Here is a 23913-nt window from a genome sequence, read left to right on the forward strand (position 1 = left end):
CTAAAATACCTTACTGAAGTATAATACGTCTCGTATTGATTTCGGAAAAATCAACAATGAATTATTGATAAGCATTTACTTGACTTCGTTCTACAAATAGTTTGCTCTGTGAAACTTTGTGTTAATCTTATTAACGTATTGTTCCAAGTTTTTCTTAAGCTTACAGTGTTACTTTGTAAGAGGAAAATGACACCATCCAAAGTGTTGTGCCTGAGACGGATTTTGTAATCTATCCATGGTTACATTAAAATAGTCCCGTATGAGTTAAGTATTAAGTGTTTGTAAATCGTCAGAGATTTCTGATGCTTGGTTGATGATTTTCTGCTCCTGGACGCGATGCACGACGTGAAGTCGCTCCAGATGAATCGATCGCCCCGCGCGCGCTCTGTAGTCCTGCAGCGAAGCGGTGGTTTTAATTCACTTCCTCTTTAGACTACACGGTGTATCGGCTGCTGTGTAAGTGAATGCGACAACTGCAAATCCAGTCAGTAACGAAAGACAAAATAATCTGTGCACATCCTGGATCCTGCTTTATCTTACCTGTGGACAATTTGAAACCTTTTTTTCCTTTTTTTTAACAAATTGCGAACAATATTTTAAACCAGGACTTGCATTGAATAACTACACCATTCATAATTTGCTGCCTTAGATACATATATGACTGTTATATGATGTGATTAGACCAGGCGCTGAACATTACTGCATCCACGTTGATAAAAAAAAATTATGAAGACTACAGGAGGATTTCAGTGTATATGTATTTTGGCTTGAATGCAGACAGTTATTTACTGAAGATAGTCTGGGTGTATAACACGAATGCTACTTTTCATTGACGAATTTCCTTTTCATTGAGAACTTCATTTGAGCTTGGTTCTGTTGACAAAAAGGAACTGGCAAATGCAATTCATCTGATAACCGAGCTTTGATCTGGATTTATTAGCAACCTACCTAAGGTAACACATTTTTAAATTTTTAAGTTTCCTTTGCAATTTAAAAAAAAAACCTTTGGATTTTATGCAGGGGGTTCCGAGATCTTTGGAAGTTCGATAGCAATGGTCATATTTCTTATTCCTCTGCAAATAGATGAATGCTATTATTACGCTTTCATGGAAAATAATCAAAACAAATTGGCCGCGAAACGTTTGGAAAAAATATATCCCATTGGAGTAAATGCCACACCTTTTTCGGGGGGATTGTATCTACCAATGAGAAACTTTTTAAAACTTGTTAATTTTGAATTGATTTCACAATGTTGAAAATCTCTTGTTAACATTTTTACGACAAAATCGCGCTAAGAGAAATGCAAAATTTGGAATTATATAAATTCATATATATATATATATATATATATATATATATATATATATATATATATATATATATATATATTTATATATATATATATATATATATAACACATATATATTTCATATATCTACGACAAAATCTAGCTAAAAGAGAGGTATGCAATATATATATATATATATATATATATATATATATATATATATATATATATAAACACGACTGAACGACTGAAGAAGACTGGTAACGGTTGAAATATTTTAAGAAAGTGTTCAGAGGTTTTATCAAAAATTTTACTACGATAAAAAATTTCCCGGGGTGAACATCTTTATATGTTACATTTGACAACATGCACTATTTTCTAATGTTACACTCGAGAACATGTACTATTTTCTAATGTTACTCTCGACAACATTCGCTATTTATATATTATTTTCGCACAACTACAGGGTCTATTGCTCTCTTTAAAACAGTTTGAATATCAATAGAACGCCAATACCTCTAATGAATTAGGTGTAAAACTCTTAGCTTGCATATAAAAAAGAGGCGAAAAAATGTTTATGCCCATTAAAAGCAGCGAGGGGTCTTTGATATCCATGTTCAATATCAAAAACTGATAATTTATCATGTTTCTGAGAGACGGGATTTCCAAAATTATCGATTCTTGAAATTTGTTGTTGATAATTCGTGTTATTACTATCCAATTGGGAAAGGGCAGAATGTTTATTTTAATGTTTTAATAAACGTGGAAGCTGTTTCGTGTGGAAATTATACGTGCTGACAACGGTTGTGGTAGGTGGTCAAAACTCTCTCTCTCTCTCTCTCTCTCTCTCTCTCTCTCTCTCTCTCTCTCTCTCTTTCTCTCTCTCTCTCTCTTTCTCTCTCTCTCTCTCTCTCTCTCTCTCTCTCTCTCTCTCTCTCTCTCTCTCTCTCTCTCGTTTTTGGTTGATTTATGTATGATCCTGAAAAATGATTTTGAAAAAAAAACCTGTAAAATTATTTGTTATGATATTTCCTTTCATCAGATTTTCAAACAAAAAGTAAAGTCGGTAATGTGGCCGTGGTGATATTGGATTACAAGGCCATTAAACGATTTCTTTAAAAAAAAATTGTGGTGTTTGTGGGCACTCAGTTAGAATTTGTTTTCAGCATGCATGTATTCCTCTGAACTTTAATCACGGACTGAAACAGTATGCATACATAAGTGACGTCAAAATTTACAGTCTCGTGATGTGGGCAATACGTCACGAGAGGGCGGGAATGAAGAGGACTGGTTACAGGGTTTTCAACAGTTTCTTTTATTGTCAGGATTTCGCAAAATTCTATGGTCGTTATGACGATCTAGTTTACCAATACAACCTGTCATTGGGTCGGGTGCTGTTTTTCTGTTTCGTGCCAATTGTTATGCCGTTCTTTGCACACTGATTTCGGCTGTGGATTGATACGTTTGCCGGGTCGGGGTGTGGGGCTCACGGCGGGTGATGCTTGCTCTTCCTGGGCACCTGATCCCACCTCTGATGTACCCAGGGGTCCGTTTTTTTCCAGCCCTTAATTTTGTGTTCTCCTTAGGTGTTTTGAGATTGATCACTGTTCGTTGCCTTCACCTTCTCATGGTACTTGCATGGTCTTTGGTACATTCATTGACTTTGGACGTATAAACGTTTTTATACTCTTCCCTATTTTTGTTGGTGTATGTTTTTTTGAAAAGTTGTTTCGTGTTGTATGAATTTCTTGTCTAAAGTTGAAGTTTATTTCATGAATATCATCATGGCATTAATTCAAATCATTTCGATATGTACAGTATATGAATTCTTTGAGAATTAAACTTACGAGACCTATCTCGTACGCTCTAATAAACGAAAGCTATTTAATGGTTTATTTTGCTTAATGATGAAAAGTATTCTAACACTTCTTATAAGTGAAGTATGTGTGTTATCTAAATTCCATTAAGATATGGTGTACTGAAAGCGTAACCCCCCATGTTGTTAAATTAAAGATAATGAAACCACATCGCCTGTTTTAATGAATGTGTAACTTGCTTAAGATAGAGGCTTCAGATAAATTTTCTCCAACATTCACAATCGAATGTCTTATGTTTGGGGTTTTTTTTTCCCCATAAAACCTAAAATAAAAGCTATTTAAAGTACTTTTAAACGTACCTGGTGCTAAATAGATTTAGATGTATATCATCACTTGCTATTTTTGTACCTCTCATCACCCTGGACACTTCATCACCAGCACTTAATTAGTGGTCAAGGACTGATGTTAACCATCATGGTCGAAATAACATGCTATGATGTATGCAAATATATATGTAATTATTTTGTAATTTTGAAATGACTAAGTAACTGTGTCAATTTGTACAGTTTAATTTCGTCATAGAAACTCAGATTAAATTCGCGTATCATTTGTATTTTTCGTATTTGTTCAATTAATTAGGCTCGTCGATATCAATTACGAATTATTATTTCCGAAATGTAAATCATACTCGGTGAAGGCGAATAATTTCATTTCTATTCAATTGATATAGCGGTAAAAATTGTAGTTTGATTTGAAGATATCTACCAACCATTGATAATAAATATAAATGTTCTTGTTGGGTTTTTTGTTGTTGTTGTTGTTTTTTTGAAAAACAATTTACATTACAGACACCACGTTGATAAATGACATTGGTTATGAGCAAAATTAGCCTAAACGTGATTACGCATAATGTATATTTTAAAAGTTTTATATATCTACAAGCTAAAATTCAGAAAATCGAACAGTTTAAGATATGATTACCCACTGTTTACAAATCTCTAGTTCTAGTTTCCGAAAGATGTGTTGTATTTGCAAAGAATTTACCAGAAATATTATTGCATTTGTCGTATTTGATGTGAAAACCTGATTCACATACTTTTTAACAAACATGAAAACATTTAACCTTTTTCGTTATTATTTGAATTTAGATGAAGACACTATTCCTCTGTTGTACAGTAAATAGTCGCCGCTAGATTTTGTGTATTTACAGAAAGCATCGAAACTCTGAAGTACATATTTTGATTTAATTTTGAAGTTCGAACCTTAAATCTGTGTTCATCGCTTTTACCTTATTAAAGATCTTCCAGCTAACTCAACAGATATATTGCACAAATCATGGTAGCTTTGAAGATGTAACAGCGATGAAGATTTTTTGCAAGCATCACGGTGATTTTTTTCACGGCGGCTGTATTTCAGTGGGTTTAGAGTACGAAAACGACATATAATGCATCTTTACTTCATATATCTAGTCAAACTTTACGCGACATAGCGAACTCAACAAATAAATCATTACATGCAAATTAAGCAACTTGAACCCTCCTCTTCACCACAAATTCTTCAATGTATAGGTCAGAATACATTGACTTGCCTGATTAGATAGCACCACCAATTGATCAAAAGACAATGCTTCTCAGACAAATATTTATCGCTTGTACAATTTTGGATTAAGTATTTTCCTGTGTATAGTTGATGGAAACCTCGTATTCTCATACTGCACCTTCAGAGACGGCGAAATACCAAGCAAATATTTACCCTTGGTGTAATTGTTAGTGAGTGTCTAATCCCTTTGTTATGCCAGCGACCCAGAAACGTTTTTGTATTGGAATCCTATAAATATACACATGCGATTTCGATCGCGTAGTCCATTAGAGTGTCAAGTTTCACATTTCAAATCTAAATCTTGTAACGAAAATTACATTATTGGAACTTGGACATGAGAATTCTAATTAATGAAACGAGCATATATTTGAAATCGAACTCTATTTTGTAAATGATGAATGAGTTCATTCATAACAAGCGTGCGTTTAGTGCATGTACCAGGATCTTTGCCGTGCAGTAGAAAATGATTCAAAAGGTCGAGTGCGACAATCGAATACTATCAGTGCACAGCTGTTAATGCAAGTCAACTCATCATGTGGGGGCGACCGAGGGCAAATCTACCCTCAACAACCTTGTACTGTCTGTGATGACAGATCGCATCTGTCGTTATTATATAATGTACCAGAAACCTGAAATAATGACGCTAACTAAAATGTACTCTGAAACCAGCACTTTTAGTAACAGTTTTAAGTTAGGTACACGCTTGTAGATTTCACCAGCACTTTTATTGTTAATTTTAAGGTGAATGTACGCTTCTAGATTTCACCAGCACTTTTATTGTTAATTTTAAGTTAGGTACACGCTTGTAGATTTCACCAGCACTTTTATTGTCAGTTTTAAGTTTGGTACATGTAAATATACGCTTCTAGATTTCACCAGCACTTTTATTGTTAATTTTAAGGTGAATGCACGCTTCTAGATTTCACCAGCACTTTTAGTATTAATTCTAACGCATGTAGATTTCACCAGCACTTTTAGTAACAGTTTTAAGGTGAATATACGCTTCTAGATTTCACCAGCACTTTTAGTAACAGTTTTAAGGTGAATATACGCTTCTAGATTTCACCAGCACTTTTAGTGTCAGTTTTAAGTTAGGTACACGCTTGTAGATTTCACCAGCACTTTTATTGTTAATTTTAAGGTGAATGTACGCATGTAGATTTCACCAGCACTTTTAGTAACAGTTTTAAGGTAAATATACGCTTCTAGATTTCACCAGCACTTTTAGTGTCAGTTTTAAGGTGGGGTAGTGATAAGATGGGTACAAACACGCACGTGTAGATTTTGCTTTTGAATTTGCTGATTGTCTTTTGATTAAATTGGATAAAAATGACAATGGGTACAAATCATAAAACTCTGCAGCATAAAAGTAAATGGGTTGTACAATTCTATAAATACATCTGTTCTTTTATTTGCTTTATCTCTGGATTTAACACTCCAGTAATTGATTCTCTTTATGTATGAAATGTTTTGTCTTGTAGTTGTGCGATGAGTTTTATAATCAAAAACTGAACTCTTTTTTTTTTCGTAGTTATTGCTTCCAATATTTCATCGTGTCTTAAAGGGATTGCAATGCCACGCATGCGCGGATTGCAGCTACTTTCAAACTGATCGTTGCACTATACAAAATTTTCCAGAGCCTTGTCTCAAAGTCGTCTTGTAACCAAAAGGAGCGAAAGAACGAAAAAGAAAAAAGAGCTTTTTCTCTGAAAGAAAACCTTTGATGTGTTTTTCCCTCTATTTCGACAATTAATCACATATTTCACTAATTGACTCCTCGCTCTTAGTCTTTTCTGTGAAACTGTTTCATCATGATCAACTTTATGGCATGACAAAACCTCATCGTTAAATGTCGCAATACTTTATTCCCAATAGCCCTCATTACACGAGCCACCGCAAATTGCTTCGAATTCACTTGCTTGGTTCGGAATAATATCTTAAGATAAATATGTCATTTCTTCCCTTTATTGATTATTTCTTATAAATTAATGCATCAGACAAAGGGAATTGGTCTAAAACCAAAGGCAACTTGTATAACATACGGCGGTGTGTGGTTTAGGTGGCTAGCTTTAAATAATCAAACAATTTGCAAATATTTGCATGAAATATTATTCACAGAAATAATTTACATTTTGTGTCTTTTCACTTGATAGAGTTGATGGTAGTGACAAAACAACCTGATGAGTACGTAAGAAAAATTGGAATTTCTTATAGGATTCGAATTTACTCTGATACAATGTAGACTAACGTACACATATTTGAACATCATCTGTAATATTATAAAGTGGTGACTAATTTGTACATCATCTGTAATATTATAAAGTGGTGACTAATTTGTACATCATCTGTAATATTATAAAGTGGTGACTAATTTGTACATCATCTGTAATATTATAAAGTGATGACTAATTTGTACATCAACTGTAATATTATAAAGTGGTGACTAATTTGTACATCATCTGTAATATTATAAAGTGGTGACTAATTTGTACATCATCTGAAATATTATAAAGTGGTGACTAATTTGAACATCATCTGTAATATTATAAAGTGGTGACTACTTTGTACATCATCTGTAATATTATAAAGTGGTGACTAATTTGTACATCATCTGTAATATTATAAAGTGGTGACTACTTTGTACATCATCTGTAATATTATAAAGTGGTGACTAATTTGTACATCATCTGTAATATTATAAAGTGGTGACTACTTTGTACATCATCTGTAATATTATAAAGTGGTGACTAATTTGTACATCATCTGTAATATTATAAAGTGGTGACTAATTTGTACATCATCTGTAATATTATAAAGTGGTGACTAATTTGAACATCATCTGTAATATTATAAAGTGGTGACTAATTTGTACAGATATATACTAATGGTGGGGATCACGCTCTAGTTCAATTTTTACATTTATTAACAAGGAGCCATTATCTGAACATACAGCATCTTTGCATTGTTTACATACACCCCCACCCCCTTGATAACAACTGAAGTTAGAAACATCCATATGCGTGTGTCAAACAGCATATACCATAAAGTTCATATAGCAAGATAAACACCACCAAAGGATATCTAAATAAACCCAAACAAAACCGGTAGTACTGCATAACCAATATTTAATTCTCTCTCTCTCTCTCTCGCTCTCTCTCTCTCTCTCTCTCGCTCTCTCTCGCTCTCTCTCTCTCTCTCTCTCTCTCTCTCTCTCTCTCATCAGTATCATTTGATGAGTTTTATGACATCCGAAGTGATGAATTGCCTTTGATTTTTTCTTTGATTCTTAGATATGATAAGTTCACAGCCAAGACGTATGGGAATAGACACAACCTCAGGCAAAGACGCTGAGCATCCTTCTTTTGTGTGGCTTTCTTTACAGCCTTTTATAAATACATATAGATAGCATGTGGATAATTAGAAAGCATTGGAGGTTCTATATATATATAACACCGATATGACCAACGACACGAATAATTTGATGACCTCCTAGGCACCTGATCTCGACTCTTTAGTGAAAATCCAAGGGTCCGTGTTCGCCCGGCCAATGATTAATATTTATATTATCGAATTATTCGTGTCGTTGCTCATATCGGTGCTTTTTATAAATTAAAAAATCAATGACATTGTATCCTTTATGTAAATTTCAGCTTTTCTGACAAAGTGGTTATTGAGAAGAATATCTTTAAATGACCCCATCCTACTTTTGCATTTTCTTGATTATCTCCCCTTTGGAGACCTGGTCCTTGATTTAAACAAAACTTGAAGCCCTTTTATACCTATGAATGTTTCGTTCCAAATTTAGTTGAAATTGGCCTTGGCGCTGCTTTTATAAAAAAAAATAAATCCTTCAAAAGATTTCACATAGAAAGAAAACTCCAAAATTTGGGATAGAAGTGGGGGGGGGGGAGCAAAAAGACGAATGAATGTAAGTTCTTGTGAATTTGGAATGAGCTGTTGCCAATCTCCCTCACACCTGAATTGCCAGTAAGAACCATCTAAAGACATTTCTAGGTATTGGGTGTTGTATATATGATCACACACACACACACACACACACACACACACACACATATATATATATATATATATATATATATATATATATATATATTGAAAAGTAAATAAACCAATCTACATAAGAAATGAAGCTAATAGCTAATGGCGCGCTATGCTGTTATGAAATTTATTGTTCAGAGTGAATTATTCTCGGGTTCACGCTTTATGATCAAGCCTGAATTACCCTCGCACCATACCCTTCCAACACCGACATTTTCCCCCTCCAACACCATGGTGTGCTGATGATCTCATCCAAAATTCCGGATTCAGTCAAATCATGTTTATCGCAAAAATTCGAAATGCCATGCCAAATTATGACGTCACGATGTTTTACGTATATACCTTTGGAAACGAATATTTATTAATGATTAAGAGTTGAATATGTATTTTGATGAAATATTCACTATGCCTGAAAACTGTCAAAGCGCATATGTTATCATCTAGAATGCAGAAGTAGAAGACATATTTGTTTTAATTCATTCTAAGGTCCATACATACCAGTGTTTTATCAACATTTATGACAAATCATGATACAAATGTACAATAATACACTATGTGTATGCTCCTTAACACACGCGCATGCTCCTCACTTCACGTGCATGCTTAACTTTGTTTTGTCATGTGGAAGTCAGAATTTTTATTTTAGTACCGTAATCGTGGGACGAAAAGGTTATTGCATGATAAAATTCGGTTATAATCCACCACCAGCGAGTTATGGTATACATAATCAAAAATGAGAAGAGTCCGATTAGATTCCGATAGATGTTTGTCAACATTGAGACGTGATTGTTTAAAGAACATGCCCAGGTTCCAGACAATACATATCTGTAAATTCTCTATACGACCACACACACTTCAAAAACACGAGGACAAAGATTACAACGAGGAGAATGAAACATTCTTCCTAGAAGTATGCCGAAATGACCCTCATCCATTTCATTTACATGGCTATTATTACAATTTGTTTATCAAAGGCGAAAACTATGGCAGACTGTCTTCTATCTCATCCCATTGTCAATAGCCTGTACATCTAATTATAACAAATAAACAAAGTCGTATTTCTTTTGTATATTTTAAGAACAAATTACTATCATAAATATCCCTGAACGGAGAATGTAGGTCTGCTGAACGGAATATCAAAACCTCATCAAAAGCCTTCAATTATTTACTGTAACTTTCGGTCCCGATGTTGCAGTAGGTTTTGTTTTATAGACGATTTTCGATTTTATTGGAGACGTTCCGCCCCATTCCTGAGTTCCCTCGGAATTGATCTCCACAGATTTACAGGGGATTTAGAAAACAAACGCGAAGAGAATTTTGTTTTCGGTAACGAGCAGTTATTTTTAGCTACATTGATTATTGTTACAGTAACCTGCATTTTGTATTGTTTCCTGAGAAGATCCATTTTATTGACCTCTTCATTACAAAAGACAGGGATATATATATATTTACATGTTGCACTCACCTCAGTCCCCGAAGTCTGAACTGAATCTCGCGTACAATGTAACCATCTTAGATAAGTCGATTTTTTCCGGGTTTTACTAATTATTTACATATAATTTTTTCCCCGGTATTTGTCGTTGTATATGCATATAATGTACATTGCACAGCTTAAAAAAAAAAACAATGTTTGCACAAAATATAAAACTGAATAGGTTTAGTTGAATGAAATTTTAATTCCTGGTACCTTCAATGGAATTGAAAAGAATTTTTTTCTGTAAAAGATTGTAATACGTGTATCATGTACTTGTGAATATATATATATATATATATATATATATATATATATATAAAGTCAAAAAATAAAATCCAATGCTCAAACTTTTGATTTTATTTTTTGACTTTATTCTACCCCGATACCAAGAAAAAATAATTTATTGAATATATATATATATATATATATATATATATATATATATATATATATATATATATATATAATTCACACTGATATTATGTATTCCATTCATACGTGTATTTCATTCATACGTGTATTTCATTGATACGTGTATTCCATTGATACGTGCATTCCAATCAGTAGTGTATTTCATTGATACGTGTATTCCATTCATACGTGCATTCCATTCAATAGTGTATTCCATTCATACGTGCATTCCATTCAGTAGTGTATTCCATTCATACGTGTATTCCATTCATACATGTATTACATTGATACGTGTATTTCATTGATACGTGTATTACATTACGTGTTCTTTTCTTAATCAGTATTCCCGTGTACAGAAATTGGGAGGTACTGGTATTGGTAAGAGGTACTGGTATTGATTCAACGTAACTCTTTAAGGAATGTTTAATTTCCTTGTTTACTTACTCGTTCCTTTTGTAGTACAATGGCTGATGGTAAAGGAATAAGTCTTCATATAACACTGGACATCACATTAGTAGAAATCGATTCGATTTAAAACCAGGAATAAATGCTTGGTTTCTACCAGTAACAGGTAAATAGCGCTTTCATCGGAGACCGTGTGTCCCTACCGTTAAGAAAATTGATTACATTCCTCCATTCTGCTTATCGCTTACATGTACCAATGCGTGCCATCTTTTGAACTGGGGAAAAAAAACAACAATTGACCTCCAGGTTTGAGAATTGATTATAAATGTCCTTCAGCCACTGAAATAGCTTATAGATGCGTAGCTTGCCCTTTAAAGGGGCAGTCTCATTTTCGGTGCTGGTCGAGGGTTACTCAAGATCCCCGTAGGTGTCTGAGCAGAGCCCTAGCGGAAGATTCGGGTCCTAGTTGATAAAATAAGAAAGAATAATCATAAGAATTTTCATGATTCTGTGTGTATGGAAAACATCAAGGTTTTAACATTTTCAACACTGTGTGTAGCTGCAGACAGATTATAAATGCAACGCGACACCTAACCCTCGATCCGGGAAGGGGGGGGGGAGTATTTCTACTCAGCCACTGGATGTCACACATCATTATGAAATAAGATACACCTGATCCCACCTCTGGTGTGCCCAGGGGTCCGTATGTGTCTGATCCCACCTCTGGTGTGCCCAGGGGTCCGTGTGTGTCTGATCCCACCTCTGGTGTGCCCAGGGGTCCGTGTGTGTCTGATCCCACCTCTGGTGTGCCCAGGGGTCCGTGTGTGTCTGATCCCACCTCTGGTGTGCCCAGGGGTCCGTGTGTGTCTGATCCCATCTCTGGTGTGTCCAGGGGTCCGTGTTTGTCTGATCCCACCTCTGGTATATCCAGGGGTTCGTGTTTGTCTGATCCCATCTCTGGTGTGTACAGGGGTCCGTGTGTGTCTGATCCCACCTCTGGTGTGCCCAGGGGTCCGTGTTTGTCTGATCCCATCTCTGGTGTACCCAGGGGTCCGTGTTTGTCTGATCCTACCTCTGGTGTGTCCAGGGGTCTGTGTTTGCCCAACTATGTATTTTGTATTGCTTATAGGAGTTATGAGATTGATCACTGTTCGTTATCTTCACTTTTCATACACAAATGATTACTCTATGACACATGTATCAGGCTAGACATTGAAAAACAATAATAACTCAATTTTTCAAGAAAGAAAGAGGACAAAATATTTAATGAAACAACCTAACCCATTGTTTTCTTCCTACAGTGGACGCCGTGTCACTGAGTTGTTTTATTCCTACAGTGGACGCCGTGTCATTGAGTTGTTTTATTCCTACAGTGGACGCCGTGTCACTGAGTTGTTTTATTCCTACAGTGGACGCCGTGTCACTGAGTTGTTTTATTCCTACAGTGGACGCCGTGTCACTGAGTTGTTTTATTCCTACAGTGGACGCTCTGTCACTGAGTTGTCAGATACAATTCTACCTGTATATATCCATTACAGTTAATCTATATAATAGCGTAAAGAAATATCAATAGAATCAAATGCTATTGCACAACGTATATTATACATATATATGTGCATGTGGTTTTCAACACGCTCTCTCTCTCTCTCTCTCTCTCTCTCTCTCTCTCTCTCTCTCTCTCTCACACACACACACACACACACACACACACACACACACACACACATATCGCTAGGTCCATTTTTATATTCAAGATCTTTCATTGGCCGTTTACATCCTTTACAAAAACCTTATCGATTCTTCTTTGTCCTCGACTTAACCCACTGGTACATGTATATATTTCGTTTACCCGGTTAATTTGGTAATTACAAACTAACAAATACATGATTATCTGTTCATGTCTTTTTCTGGAAGTCAATAAAGATATGAGTATTTCAAGCAAAATGCTAACTTGGAAGAAATTTTGTTAAATCAAGATGCGATGGTAATGTAGGCGTAAAAATAACTTTGAATTCAATTTTATTTGTCAGAGAGAAAGAGAGAGAGAGAGGGGGGAATTTATAATCATTTTCACTTGATTTAATATTCGTTAGATATTAGATATATCAAGTTTTTACTCACCATAAATGACTTTCTTCTGAAGCGGAATTCTCATCTTCACTCAATGATAAAGAAATACACGTGATATTACAATATTAGATTTTCATTGACTAAATCAAAATCATTCATAACAGTATATTTCAATAATCAAGGTCCACATATACAGCGTGTTTCTTTCTATTGTTATTATGAAAAAGCGAAGTTAACAGTGATCAATCCCATAATTCACATTGATCAATCCCATAATTCACAGTGATCAATCCCATAATTCCTATAAAGAATACAAAACTGAGAGTAAGGCAAACATCGACTTCTGCACACACCAGAGGTGGGATCAGATGCCCTGTTGACCGGTCACACCCGCCGTGAACCCTCTATCTTGGTCAGGTAAACGGAGTAACCCGTAGTCAAATTAGTATGTAAAGAACGGCTTAACAATTGGGATGAAACACGTCAGACAGCATTCGACCTCACAACAGGTTGTATTTGTGAATTAGATCGCTATTATAACTACTGACATTGATAACACTGCTGAAACCCCTGTAGCATCGGCTTAATTTGACAATAGACTGCTTCTGTTTGAAAAAAATCTCTCTCGTAGCGAATCAGCTGAGAGACATACACACCATATGCCGGTGATAATGGAATATTGTTACACAAATATGGAAAGTTGTCATAAAGTTAAGTTGTTAGTTGGCTGTTAACGTCTTTGTTCAATAAAATATCCAAATATGAAGCAGATATGGAAGACTATGTGACGTGTGTTTTATTTCGAGTTCACTAATACATGCATATCATACAACTAATCTTACTGCATTATATTGATTCATGATCGAATGCTTTTTATATGATTTGTAATTATTAGAATTCAAAGGTGTGAATCGTATCCCCACGTATATTTGTAAATGTTCTACTTAAAAAATAATCCGTATATTTTCTTCTAGTAAAATTAAGCAATTACTAGTGGTCCTAAGGAGAGAAAAACATTAATTTTCTGTAATTTCTGCCGTTTCAGAACACGAAATATAAATGCACTGTTTTGACACTTTTCAGTGACTGAAATGACGTACAAAATAACTAGTGTTTTTAATAATGTTATATACCGACTCATGCACCTGGGGCACTGTAATATAGCATGCACGTACTTCTCTGGGGGTATCTAATCGTTGTACAAGAACAGCGTAGTTTTAGAGGATCCGGTATCTATTTAAGGTGAACTCATTTCTATCCGAGTCACGCGATACGAACTCTACATAACAGCAGAAATCGAGGTTCTGTGTTCTGATTTTTAGCTGATTAAATTCGCTTGATATTGAAGTGAGCTTGGAAGTATTGACAAGTACTTTGATGTCGTGGCCTTTGTGGTCTATTTATAAAATTCAATTAAATTGATATTGTTACCTGTTTTTCCTCTGTTTCATTAAAATCCTTTAATGACTGAACGTAATCTAAATCTATTAGGTCATAGAACTAGGCTTATCTGATACACCACTTATTGTAAAGTGCAGAGAAAATTAATTCACGTGAGATTCGCTCAACTTGGTGAATTTCATTTACATGCTGCATGTATTTCTTTGCAATTTCCATTTGCTTTTTCTGAAATACAAACTGATCGGGAGAATTATCAATATATTAAATCACAAGTTCACACGAACTCTTTGAATATCATTATAATGAGCAAACAGGAGGCTTCAGTTTGTGAATTATTTAGGTTTGCTGTTTAAAACTGCAATAGGAGAGTCTCTGGTCGATAGACAAGAAAAAAAACCCAGAAAATCCAATTTAAATTCAGGTGAAGATAGCACTGTATAGAAAAATGTATCTTATGATCGCAATCACAGCACTGCACTAGTACATCCAGCCTTCCATTACTAAACTACACGTAGAGGGACAAATTGCTCTACAGACTGACGTTACTCTGAGAATAAGGCAGTAACTGGTTTAAGTGCTCATTTAACACAACATATGATGATTTATTAATCCCATTATGGAGTCCGTCTCTTGGGGTGGAGGTCTTTAATTATTCAGACAACCAAGTTAGTCTTGGAATCTATCCTGTGGCAAACATTCAGGAATAGTGGGGTTTTTGTTTGTTTGTTTTTTTTTTCGTTTTTATTTATTTTTTTTTTTTTTTGAACTGTGGAATACCGAAAAATAATTTCTATGTGTATTTCCAAGATGACATTGATGTGGAGAAGGGGGGGGGTCTTCTGATGAACACAGAGAGGGTGTAAACGTGTAACTTTATTTATATTCATAAATAATGTTTGCGCTTGGCTAATGGCTAGTGAATTGAAATAATTGTCTATGGAAATAAAAATACTAAATAGGAAATGTACCTTGTCTAAGACCACTTTAGTATGCATATTCCAATTTAACAATTGGTTGCATGTACACAAAGGGTTCTTCCTTGGCTATTATGTATGAATAAGAACATCTGCACGGAGACGTGATAAAAATCGAAACTATCAATGTGCATAGCTAAGCGTTGAATTTAATCCCATCGTCTTTCGGAAGTATGATTGTATGTAATATAGATATGAAACAGAACACACACATGTAGAGCATGTAAATGGGTCAATGACTTGATATAAGTCTGTTCATTACAGACATTTGTTTTACGTTCCGATGTTAGAAACATTGCCAAGAAGACTTTGCTTTGTTTATGTTTGAAGCAGGCGAGACCCAACACTGGCCTAGTTCTATCAGCAACTTTAGTAACCAGAGTTGAATCACACAGCAATCTAACAGAATGGTTAAACTTTGATAACCAGACATGCGCACTGAAGATCGGGAAGCAAGCCAGGCATGCGCATTAAAGTTTTGGAAGTCAACTAGACAACTACATTGGTTGACGATTGAACTAGGTCACTAATTGCTCACTGTCGCAAATCTCGTGGTTTTTCAAAAGTTGACCGGTCTCACCTTATGAAGGAAACTGAAGTGTATGTATGGCCAGTTTTTATAGATTTAATGATACATGTAGCGGGTGCAGCACGGACCACGATACGGGTGTATCTATTGGATGTTTTTGAAAACAATCGATACAAAAGTATTATCCGAAAACGAATCGAAAGAGTGGTTCCGGCAGACTCCGAATATCTGTATCAGGAGTTTTCGTTAGGTTAACATTACACATTATGAGTATCATAAAAAATTGAATAATATCACATGATGACCGTAAGTCTTGGCTCCACTGCCTGGGTCAAACAAATAATCTCAGTCGTGGTCACGTGATTCACGACATTCTGTAAAATGTGTAAAGCTAGTATGTTTTCCAAGTCCGGAATTGGGGGGGGGGGGGGGGGGGGGGGGGGCTCTAAAATGTCATCCATCGAATACGATGAAATTATATCTCTACTCTCTCAAACTGATATTCAAAATCGACGATTTTTTTTTTTTTTTTGCGTCATCGAGCTTCAATGAAGGGCGATGATTCAATACAATGGAATTAATTTCAGAAAATTAGTACGGATAAGGCATGTAACGAAAACATCGACTGAAGAAGAGTTCCCGTTCATCTTTCCAGATGTTAAAAGTCTGGCAAAACTCGGCATACATAAAGGAGAAAAAATATTAAATTCTGGAAATTGTAATGTTGAACTGAAACAAGGAAAGCGCCGTGCATGAGAAAAAGTGCAATCATTGAGAAAATACCAAGATTTAAGGCGAATGAAAACACTATACTATTTAGTATAGTACTAGTATATCAACGTTAATATATACATGTACATATCGATGTGTTTTCTGTCGTAACGTTATTCTAGTCAAGTTTCTGCCTATCATACTCGCCTCGTTTATTAAATTCAAAAAAAAAAAAAAAAGAAGGAAAGAAAAAAGTTATATTTGAATTAAATATGTCAATTCTTTGAAATTATGTCAGATAGATTATAGTCCGATTGAAATCTGTCGATTCCTTGAATTTATTTTAGATAGATAATATAGTCCGACTTAAATCTTTCGATTCTTTGAAATTATTTAAAATTATAGTGTTCGGATAGGGCCTCAGATAGATGATCGATGCGAATAACATGTCACTCGTCTTAATTTTGAACAATATTTTAATTATTGAAGATAGATATGATTAAGGAACAGGCACAAAGCCTATTTCAGCCTACTCCTTACTTATCAAAAGAAAATTTTACGTAGAATCCTGCAATCGTTTTTTTTAAATTCATTAAATTCGAAAAGATGCACACTATCTTCTTTATCGAATTCATCACTACTTGATATGAAAACTGGTTTCTTTATTGATGCATTCTTTATTTATGTCATGTTTCAATTGATCTTTAAAATTAGAAATGAAGCGTACGTCAAAAACCTATAATCAGCTTCATCTGTATTTTTGTTTTAAAAATATCTTTAAACATTTTCAGATATAATTCTATTTACTCTCTGCTCCCATATAAACCTGTGTCATTGTTTTCTATTTGTTAAATTGATATCAACGTGACAATAAAAACCTATGATTTATAAAAATTTACAAAATAGATACATAAGGAATAGGTATTAGGGGTAGATTAACGTCACGTTGCGGAGGTAACCTTTACATGATTGACAGAGCCTAAGTTCCCATTGTTTTATACTGTATACAGGGATTTATTCGCCACCTTTTTATTTTCGTCCTCGTTGTTAATTGGCGAATTTAAGACTGTGTGAAAATGTTTTCTCTCTCATCTCTCTTTTAAAACAACTGTGTCAGTGCGAATTTAAAACCGAGTGAAACCGTCTGCAACTGTAGTAAGGCGAAAATAACACGGGGGCGAAATAACCCTGTATACAGTAATACGTGTATATACAATGGATACTGTAAATTGTAAACGTTCTTTATTTTCATACGCGTACTTCGCATATCATCGCATTCAAATCAAAATATTCTGGCTTAAATTTCTCGAGAGAAAAAAAATGCCAAACTTAAATATTATTGGAGCAGTAAAAATTTGAGCAAAATCTCGGACTTTAGTCCAAGTTTCAAATTAGGTTTTGGGGGATTTTCCGAAAAACTCAGGCCTGGCTCCGGGACTATAACACTTATTAAACAAGCTCACTTTGATCTCAGTCTCACTTTGATCACAGTCTCACTTTGATCTCAGTCTCACTTTGATCTCAGTCTCACTTTGATCACAGTCTCACTTTTATAAAAAGGACATACAGGGAAAAAGTGCGACTTTTCTACAGAATTAAATAATTGTATTTTCTCTTATGTTCAGACGTATATTAATGAAACTAAAAGATAGCTATATTGTATTGTTCATCTGTGATAGAACACTTATCATGATTGTATTCTCTGTATATCTTTTTTTTTTTTTAATAAATAAAAATATTTATTCGGTATATACATACATACAAACATACATACATAGATACCAAGGATAATCCATGAAAGCTCGAAAGCTTATTTCCAATGGGGTCCTTTGATGCACGGATGTTTGCGCTAGGGGGATATTTTTCAATGACAAATGTATGCTACATGTATTAGGTTATAAGGAAAAGAACTCATAAGTTTTACGAACCTGCTTCTGATCCTTTTGTATATATTATACACAATAAAATACGTTCAAATCAAATCAAAACTGAAGTCGTCAAAATTATGTGGCCTCGGAGCCATTTGTATGCTGCTAAACTCTGTTTCAAGAACTTTTCTATCATTGCCAACGTTTCATTTGTTCTAGATTCTGAAAAAAGGTGTTTAAAATAAAATGTTGATTCAATTCCGATACACATCCAACATTTTATTATGTCTTGCAGTTATATTTCCTCATGGCCACGATGTTGTCTATACGAGATCTGGTCTTCCTGTTTAGTTATTAAATAAATAATCCATTATAATTACAAGGCATGTGGTTAACGATAATGTCATCAATTAGAGAATGATGGAGCAGTTTAGCAGCGGCCAGTACAGGCGGTTGACCCGGCCAGACATTGATATCAATAATGATATGATTAGTTATTGGCTCTCAAGCATGTTTTAACACTGAACCCATAAACAGCAGGATGGTGAAATTTATCTACATTCTCTTTTTCTTCTCTCAATATTTCTATTCATTTTTTTCGGCATCTGTTGGATCTATACTGTGTGATGTTTTAAAACATGTTAACGACTCCTTAAATCGTTTTATTCGTGCATGTAACCGTTGATACCCGTGTTTGCGGAATAGTGTTCGGGTGTATATGTCCTCCACACTCGTCCTCTTCTTATTCTTTTTTTTTTTTTTTTTTGTGACTGGCGAATACGTACAAAACTTTTAACTATCATATATATTTGATTTGTGTTTTTTTCTCTGTTTTGCAGACACAGCTTAGTTCCTGAGAAAAGTATCTGAGAGATCATGGCAATCGCTAGCGAGCAAAGAGAGATAATTTGAGAAGAAATGAACGGTATATGGCACTTCGCCACACTAGACTACTGCTGCGAGAGAGACTTACTGCTCCGTCGATCCGATAAATGATCTATCGTTCTCAAATATTGTTTTACTGACGGCAACCCTGTGAGTTTTCTGATGAGCCCGCGTATTACGGGTAATCGACAGCGTCACACTATAACGTGCATATTTTATGTTTGAACTCCCCTGAGGGCTTCCGAAGAGAGCCGATTAACACTAACGTCGAGGGCTTCCGAAGAGAGACGATTAACACTAAAATCGGAAACCAAGCTTCATCGACTTTTATTAAATCGACAGAGCATGAGCGCTGAGCAGCAGAATGCAACGGGGAACGAAGTGGGCAAGATGGGTATCATTTCACTAGATACGGGAGAAAAAATGCTCGCGGATTTGGATACCAACAGTAGCCGGGTGATCTATTCCTCCATGTTTGGAGTGCGAAGTAGTGGTAACATAACTTTTAGTCCTGAAATAATTACATTTAATCCCAACAATGAGAGCATCGCCAGTTTTCAATACGAACCGAAGTATGACCTAGTAGTAATGGTTTTAATATGTATCTTCATCGGCTCAGTGATCGTGTCTATCGTCATTGGCAATGTGTTTGTAATATCGGCTATCATTTTGGAAAAAAGTCTACAAGGAGTGTCGAATTATCTAATTTTATCACTGGCGGTGACGGACCTTATGGTGGCGGTCCTCGTGATGCCGTTGTCTCTGATTGACGAAATCAGCCTGCACTGGTATCTCGGACCGTCCGTTTGCGACATGTGGATTTCTTTTGATGTGCTGTGTTGTACGGCCTCTATTCTCCACTTGGTCGCTATTTCTTTGGATAGATATTGGGCAGTGTCAAACATTGACTACATTCGACGACGATGCACGAAACAGATACTGTGTATGATTGTGGTGGTGTGGGTCGTTGCTATAGCCATCTCAATTGCGCCCATGTTTGGATGGAAAGATCCCGGAAGCAACCCCGAGGAGAGTGGGCTTTGTAAAATCAGCCAGGATAAAGCTTATACCATCTTCTCCACCGTTGGAGCATTTTACTGTCCTTTGATCCTTATGGTTGTGTTAAATATGAAAATTTATAGGGCTGCACGTTCTCGCATTCGAAAGAAGCATATCAATGGGTTACACAAACCTATTCATGTGTATCAAAGACCTTCTATAACTGCTGCTGATGCCACGACACGTCATAATAGTTCCGGAAGTGACATCAGTCAAGATGGTTACACAGTGTACAACGGGGTTAACCAGAACGATGACCCAGTGTTCAATGAATCTGAACAGGACAATGCACCGGAAGCGAACACGAGATTTTTAGTGGTCCCTTCTAACGTTTACGTCTTAAATAAACAACTGAATCCCCCCAAAAGTACTAATAACAATAACAACAAGCAAATTACTTACTATGACAAGGAAAGACTTCGCAAAGCGAAAATTGAAATGAAAAGGGAGAGGAAGGCAGCCCGTGTGTTGGGGATCATCACAGGAGCTTTTATCGTCTGCTGGCTCCCGTTCTTTCTGATAGCACTTATCTCGCCATTTTGCCCTTCTTGTGTTATTCACCATGCGGTAGCGAGTGTTTGTCTGTGGCTGGGGTATCTGAACAGCTTGCTGAATCCTATCATTTACACAATTTTTAATCCGTCTTTTAGAAATGCATTCCGGAAATTAATCTTTAAGCGGTACAGAAGGAGGCGTTGATGAAGTTGTGCAATTTGTTTACATTTAATTCACCCACTTGTTGTGGAGATTAATTCGTATATTGATGCTGGTTGAGGACGCGGGGCCCAGGATCCTTTCTTTTCACAGTGAATAAGACGTACGTAGAATAGTCAGTTCTTGTAATATACGAACAAACTAATCCAAATTCACTATTATATATTCTTCTAAACAAATGCTTGAGGTATAAAACATTTGGACCGAATACCCAGAATTCATCACCTGTTTCCGTTGCTTGGCCTCATAATGCATAAATACAAACAGCCTAGCCAAATTACTTGATTTTATTACATGCAGTATACATTTTACGTCATATTGGAAGGTCAATTGCGAATCGGTGTTTTATCGAAAATTATAAACAATGAGAAATCAAAGGTTTATAACGAACAGAGTGTTTGTTGTAAATTCATTTGTCTGAATGTTAACTAATTGCTTATTTTCTGTGAAGACAAGGTTTTGTTTCCACGAGAACATGGATTTTATATCGTCTTTCAAATATTATAGTTTTACAGATGAATATGATGTATGTGCTGATTAAGATATTATATTTCATATTCGTCGTGTGTAAACATTACTAATTTTCCTGTGATATATGAACAGTTATGATGTATTTCCTCGATGACAGCTCACGAACCTCCCACATGTTCACAACATTGATTATTCAAACAAAAATGAAATCAAGCTCATGAAATATAATTTATCATGTGTTATCATAACAAGTACGTGAAATGTCTTTTATTTTAACGGAATTGTATTCAATGATAACTTAATGGCAATTGTATTTTTGTAGAAATTCTAGAATTTTCATGAAATATGTCTTAGTGACGTAATTTTCATAAACTCATCTCATGAAACTGTCTCTAAAGAAAAAAAAAATGTTTAGCAGCGTTTCACTGTCCATTGCTAAAATTCCACATGAAGAAATCCGTGACGAAGTTTCTGCTCTCTATAAATAAGTACATGTAAAAATCACCAATTTATATTTAGCATTTCTTTCAAAGCAATTCATCCATTATTCTTAAGAAGGTATCTCTTAATTACATCACTGTCACTGCTGATCATTGAGGGTTTTCTTACTTTAACTCACAAACAGAAAATGATTCCATGACGTATTCATATCAGTCGCACGGTTGTACTAACTACAGACAAATAAACATTATAATTGCGATATAATAAATTAGGTAATAACACAGTGAGATTAAGCAAAAATCTGTACCAAAAAACAAAAAAAAGAATGAAATGATGACGGTTTATTAGTTACGAGTTTTAAGTCTAAGAATATGCTATCTATGAAATTATCGCTACAAATATTGCAGTTGTTTTCCTATATGAGCACTCTGACTAACCAAAATGGAAAGAACTTAATTTCTGAATTCACACACATATGTTTATATATATATATATATATGTATATATATATATATATATATATATATATATATATATATATATATATATATAAGTTGAAACTTCGTTCAGAGAGAGAAAGGGGGCGGGGCAGAAAGGGAGAATGAAACAGCACATTTGCTCATTTTGTTGGTCCCTAAACGGAGAAAAATGTGTTGTCTTCATCCTCGTGGTGGTAAATCAATATAATAGTGTACACATGTAACACCATATGTGCTGATTCGTGGAGTTACTGACTTATTAAATAATTGTTCATGTATATATCTGTTATCGATGGTCTATGAATTGTTCAATAAAAGTTATCAAACATCTTTTTTACGTCTCTGATTCTCTTTCTTCAGACTATTTCCATATTTTAGCGGTAGTTCTGAGGTGGGGTATAATTGATTCCAGTTACATCTTGCTATATAATGTATTCTACTGTCTCGATAGGAAGTCAATGGCATTTATACTACATACATAATCAAGACGAATTAGGGAAATTTTGTTAGCGGTCTAATGCTCCAGTACTTGTGAACAGAATCTTTAACAAGCAAGGGAAAAAAACACAACTACAAGAATTTTTCTCATACAACAGGAGACGTGGGTTTCTGTAAACGTGCTTATATTGAACATTTATCTCAAGTTCAGAGCAGTTGAAATGATCATATACATATCCCATTGCAATGTTAATTTACTGTACGAGTATGGTTATGGCGTTACAGATCGATACCTCTATTATGGTATAATGATTGATTGATTGATTCACATGTCGAGAATTTTTCACTCATATTGAGACGTCACCAACTGTAGGTGAAGGGCCACAAATTTAGGCCTTTCCTTAACACTCAGGGCCGTAGCAGTGAGAGTTCTTTAGCGTGTCAACGCCTGCCGTGACGTGACTTCCGTTTTTATGGTCATATCCGAAAGATCCTTGATTCTCAAGTCCAAGTGATAAAATCCTGAATGAATTCAGATTGTTTAAGAAATAGAGATTTGACTCACGGCATAATGAGTTTAGACCATACAGAATATCGTTTCGTGAAAATTTTAAGCTTTAGACAAATCTCGTTTTTTTTTTGTTTTTTTGGTTTTTTTTTCATAAAAGAGATCGGGATCAATATACCTATAAATTTTTAAGATCATTTGGTGTCCATAACATGCATTCTGCTGAAATATTTTTTTCAGAAAATACTTATTAAGATATACATAGAGCAAACATTGGACAAACCTTTTATTATTCTTTGTTTACTTTGTACT

At 35.1% G+C, this 23913-nt stretch overlaps 1 protein-coding gene across 1 annotated transcript; it reads left to right on the top strand.

Annotated features, from left to right (window-relative positions):
- The first annotated feature begins 214 nt into the window (after window positions 1-214).
- Window positions 215-22987, top strand: LOC125666626 (5-hydroxytryptamine receptor-like). Its single transcript, XM_048899821.2, has 2 exons — window positions 215-953; window positions 19446-22987. Exon 2 carries the CDS (start codon window positions 19837-19839, stop codon window positions 21247-21249), a length of 1413 nt encoding a protein of 470 aa, XP_048755778.2. The 5' UTR covers window positions 215-953; window positions 19446-19836; the 3' UTR covers window positions 21250-22987.
- The last annotated feature ends 926 nt before the right edge of the window (window positions 22988-23913 follow it).

The sequence above is a fragment of the Ostrea edulis genome, chromosome 10 (genome assembly GCF_947568905.1).
Source record: "Ostrea edulis chromosome 10, xbOstEdul1.1, whole genome shotgun sequence".
NCBI classification, from domain to species: Eukaryota; Metazoa; Mollusca; class Bivalvia; order Ostreida; family Ostreidae; genus Ostrea; species Ostrea edulis.